Here is a 4951-nt window from a genome sequence, read left to right as displayed (position 1 = left end):
GGCACCCTCCCCGCCCTTCCTCACCTCATCCTAGTCTACCGACCCTTCTGGGACAATGGGAGCACGAATTGAAGTGCTACTTTCGCCCAAAGTCCGTCGAAATACTTGTTTACGGCCGCAACGCTTCTGAGTCGGGGAGTTTTTGGGGTCCAGGTGGTCCCTTCCAATCCTCAAAGCACCACCCAGCCCATCGCATAATACTTGCTTCTCAAACGGTACGCCCACCACCCACCCACCCCGCTGCCGTTCCTTACATCCTTCACTAGACTGTTCAGCGCGAATTCCGAAGTCTTTACTCGGGCAACCGGCCTCCCAAATCACTACCCTGGGATACCCCAGACAAGCTACCGACATACGCGGCGAACGCGGGAGCCACCCTTTTTGGCCGCCAGTACCTTTCGGTCGTATTCGACGAAGCCCAAGGCGCTCGCAACACCGGGCAGAAGCACTCTTCCGCCCTTCAAATCTTCGAGCACGCCCACGTCCGTTTAGTCCTCACAGCGACCCCACTGCAGACGTCGACCAAGGTTAGCTGGATGTTGCCCTCTGTTCGCGTGTGCTAACTTCCACCATCTTCTCTAGGACATCTCCGCCATGGGGCGCATGGTTGGAATCCCTTACTTTTTCGAGAGGGCATCGTACGAAGAAGAAAGAGCAGACTCCAATGCTCTCCGGCGGGCCAAACTCGACCGATCTGAAGATTTCGATGAAGGCGACGAGGACGACCCTGTTCGGAACCTCCAAATCACGATTTCAGCCCGCCTTCAAGCCAAATTCCAAGGTCTTCTCATCAAGAGAGCTGCAGACAGCGTGGATTTCGAGGGTAACCCGCTCATCTCCCTTCCCCCACTCCGGGTCATCCACGGCCTTGTCAAGTTAACTGAGCGAGAGCAAGAACTTATCGAGCAAGTTACAGAGCACGGTCTCGAGAGGTGCGCTACTCACCCATTTTCCTTTGTTTGTCTCCCTTCGTACTCACCCCTTTCCCAGTGCATCCATCGCCAACAGTCGCAATATCACATGTAGCAGCTTCTACCTCGCCCATCGCCAGACCGTCACCTTCGCCCGCGAAGACCCAAACGAACCTATTCCCGAATTCAAAACCCTCGAGTCCTGGGAGCAGCGCAAGTCAACCAAAATCGATACCGTCGTCAAAATTGTTCAGCACCTTATCTCACGAGATGACGCTTCGATCCCCGAATTCCGCGACGGCCAAGTCGTATATCCTGATTCTCCCAGTACCTCCACGTTCACCCGCGACAGGAAGGTACTCATATACCAAGAGTTTCCCTCATTTACCGGTCTTGTGCGCAACGTGAGTCTTTAGCCTCCTAAGGTTTGGGGTACCTCCGCGCTCACACTACCGAAGATCTTCCATCTTCACGGTATCAAAGTACTTTCTATCGATGGCGCCACGCCAATCGACCAGCGCTCGGCCACCGTCGCCAAGTTCAACACCGACCCCGACTACCGCGTCCTCATCTTCTCGAAAGTTGGCTCCACTGGTCTCAACTTGACCCGAGCAAACATCATCCTTTTTTTGGTGCGTTCTGCATATTTCTTACCCCCCCCCCCCTGTCCCTTACCTGGCACTTCCTAGGACCAGCCCATGGCCGAGATGTTAAAGCTTTTCAAATCCCGATCTCATATTCGTTCCCTCACTCTCGAATCCACTTGCTCCGTCCCTTAGGGTTAGGGTTAGGGTTAGGGTTAGGGTTGGTGGAGAAAAAAGTCGAGCGAAGCGAGACTTTTTTCGAAGGCGAAAGCTGGTCAAGCGGGTTGTCGAAACAACCTGGTCCGCTTTCGACTTCTTATAAGTCTCTTCAGGACCTGTGCTTTCTTTTCTAAAAGGGGGTAAGCTAAACAATAACGACTTATCCATGTGATTTTCGCTATTGTCTTATCTCGGCTGTGCTGATTCTTACCAATAGAGCGCCCGTGGGTTGAGGGTTACGCTCGGGCCGCTTACGCAAATTCTATTAGTAGTGAGTTACGGACTTGATGGGTCACACGATGTCACATCCGGGCGCCGAAAAGGCGCCGATCAATGTGACGTCAAAGTCACGTGACTTGGTCTAGACCGTTCTATGCTTAGTCATCCAACGTACCGATACGCCTGCTGACTAAGCAAGTGATCGGGCTCTCCCGAATGTTCCCTGTTAGAGTTCGGGTTAGGTTAGAGTTAGGGTTGGGGTTAGCTAGAGATTGAGAATCGGTTAGACAAATCAGCTTGAACGATTAAGTTCGAAAGGTACGTACGGTTAGGGTTAGAGTTAGGTTTAGGGTTAGATAGGCTTCCTAAACACCCATGGTTAATACCGTCTGTAAGCGACAGACAATCGTAGTACCTACCGGGATAGGTTAAAGCTTATTGAACTCGTGAATTAATATCTGGATATCGTTGACGCATTTCGTGTTCAGTTTTAAATGGGGGCGGAGGCTGCCCAAACAGGGGGACAGAGCCCCTTGTGATCGGGCCGACACCAAGATTTAGACGGACTCTTCCTAGAACACCGCCGCAAAGCTGGGTTCCCCGACAAACGCACCGAAGTGCCTCCGCCGAATGAAGTCCGAACCACTAACGGTAACTAGTACTCGTCTCCGAATATCCTGGGAATCGGTAGTGCAAGCCGATCACTGGGATGTCAACAAAGCCCCCTGAGTCGTGTATGCATTACGTTCTACCCAGAGTATAGTTGATAAAGAAGTTTGGGTCGATTCCGTCCGATCGATCTGATGGGGTATCAACGCTCATCTGATCAGAATCGGAATCGACGTCCATGAGGATGTCTTCTTCCAACTTGGAGAGTACCTGCTTTTTCCAAAGACTTGTTAGGTCAAAGAGATTGCGAGTACGTTTCCGTGAAACCAATACTTTGCGTTGCCAGATGTTTGTTTTACTAACGTCTGGCATGTATCGAAGACCCTTCGTCGTCCGGAACAGAGACATAAGCTCGTCCGGCACGTCAGTAAAGTCCCCGACGTTATCGGAAAATTGTTGCCAGTGTATGCCACCGAGCTGATCTTTCTTAGCCTTCTCGGCGTAAGTTTTCCAATATCCGAGTATGGTATCTCCTAATTCACGAGCGGAGAAATAGTTCCATGCGGTGTTAAAGGTGGACTTAAGTACCAACACGCCATCCGTGCCGGTCGAATCGTGGTTACGATCGCTTAATCGTTTTTCCCACTTGTCGGAAGCATTATCCTTAAGCCACTTGCTAACAAGTTCCGAAGGGTAACCGCGTTTAGTGTACAGGGCTGCCAAGCCGTGCAACGCCTCGCGATACGTGTCATATTGCGAGCTCAACGTAGCTAACCTCGACATCTCGCCCAAGAACGTCCCTCTTTTCACGTCGAGGGGATGGGCGGAAATCCATGGAATTCTCTCCTGATGATTGCCAGCTTTCCGGAATGGTTGCCATTGTAGTTGGGAATACGAGTCCCTATACACGGTCATATCCAAGAAGTGAACGTATTGTTCGCTGGCAGTCCATTCGATGGTACAGCCTTCGATTTTGATTGATTCGGCGATTGATAGGGCTTCCTCCTCCGAATGCGCATAAACAACGCCTAGGCAATCATCGATGTATCTCCCGTAGAATTCTATCAACGGGTTCGTAAGTACTCCGCACGAGATCTCGGATCGGACGCCCCAGAGATTGGCGAGGTCCGGTGAGTCCGCGACGCCCATTGCAAGGCCGCGGATTTGTTCGTAATACTTACTACCATACCTGAAAACGAGTTTCTTATTCCCGGTCATGAGGGCATTGTACATGAGACTGAATTCGTAGTGTTCAGCCGTTCCCTCATCGTTGTCGTCGAGAGTGCGCCCGAAGCGAGCATCAGACCACATCTTGAAGACTTCTCGTAGACAGTCCTCTCGGGGGATATTCGGGTAATACGCAACGACATCGCCGGAGATAAAGAACCACCGGCGACCGGGTTTAAGTTTGACGTTACTCAATTTTTGCGCCAGATCTTTGGATCCATGTAGAATGGTCGGCGATTCCTTGATAAGGAATTTGAGATTTTTCGAGACAAATTTAGCGGCAGGGTTTTGAATGGCACTGTGACAGGGAATGATCGGACGCATCTTCGTTGGCACCTTGTGAATTTTTGGGATACCGTAGAAGATGGGCACAGTGTGATCTCCATATTCTCGACCCGAAGTGTCGGAACACTTTTCGGTGATTTTGCTCCGGAAGAACTCACCGAGTTGTTTGCCGTTGGGGTGGGTTGCAGTTGCGAGCTGCGCAATTAACTCCATTTGTCTACATTGCTCGTTACAAATCTGGTTTAGTTGAATTATGTGGATCTCACGGTAATCAGATCTCACATCCAGAATCTCCTTGCAACGCTCATCAATCCAGGTTCTCTCGGACACCGCAATCCCAAGGTTCTTATCGGTACCAGTTATCACGTAATTGTTACTAGTTAAGAACTCGAACAGGTCGTCTCGGCTGGGCTTGAGAGATTTATACGTTGGCGCCTCAGCCGGTAACCGACGGATCTTGGCTATCGTTTGGTTAACGAAGAGCTCACCTCGTTGGAGTCCATGTTCGAGATAAGCGGGTAAACGAGGTGGGGCAGAGGATTTCTGCTTCGGCACCTCGTAATCTGGATCAAATAAAGAGTTATCCTCATTAGAAAACGTAAAGAATAGACGCCATCTAATGCGACGTTCGAAGTCTTTCCACGCGTCGCGAATTAACAACTCATTACGCGGGGTCGGGAACATATATAGGGTTAGGGTTAGGGTTAGGGTTAGGGTTAGGGTTAGGGTTAGGGTTAGGGTTAGGGTTAGGGTTAGGGTTAGGGTTAGGGTTAGGGTTAGGGTTAGGGTTAGGGTTAGGGTTAGGGTTAGGGTTAGGGTTAGGGTTAGGGTTAGGGTTAGGGTTAGGGTTAGGGTTAGGGTTAGGGTTAGGGTTAGGGTTAGGGTTAGGGTTAGGGG

General features: G+C 50.7%; 1 protein-coding gene across 1 annotated transcript; it reads left to right on the top strand.

The window, feature by feature from the left end:
• Window positions 1-55: 55 nt before the first annotated feature.
• CC1G_13410 (hypothetical protein) lies at window positions 56-1690 on the top strand (the record flags this gene model as incomplete). Its single annotated transcript, XM_001841555.1, has 6 exons — window positions 56-91; window positions 267-527; window positions 583-932; window positions 991-1267; window positions 1328-1543; window positions 1601-1690. 6 exons carry the CDS (start codon window positions 56-58, stop codon window positions 1688-1690), a joined length of 1230 nt encoding a protein of 409 aa, XP_001841607.1.
• Window positions 1691-4951: the final 3261 nt, after the last annotated feature.

Source organism: Coprinopsis cinerea, assembly GCF_000182895.1.
Source record: "Coprinopsis cinerea okayama7#130 chromosome Unknown cont3.49, whole genome shotgun sequence".
NCBI lineage: Eukaryota > Fungi > Basidiomycota > Agaricomycetes > Agaricales > Psathyrellaceae > Coprinopsis > Coprinopsis cinerea.
The sequence above is the reverse complement of the archived record's forward strand: the minus strand, read 5'-3'. Positions and strand labels throughout refer to the sequence as shown.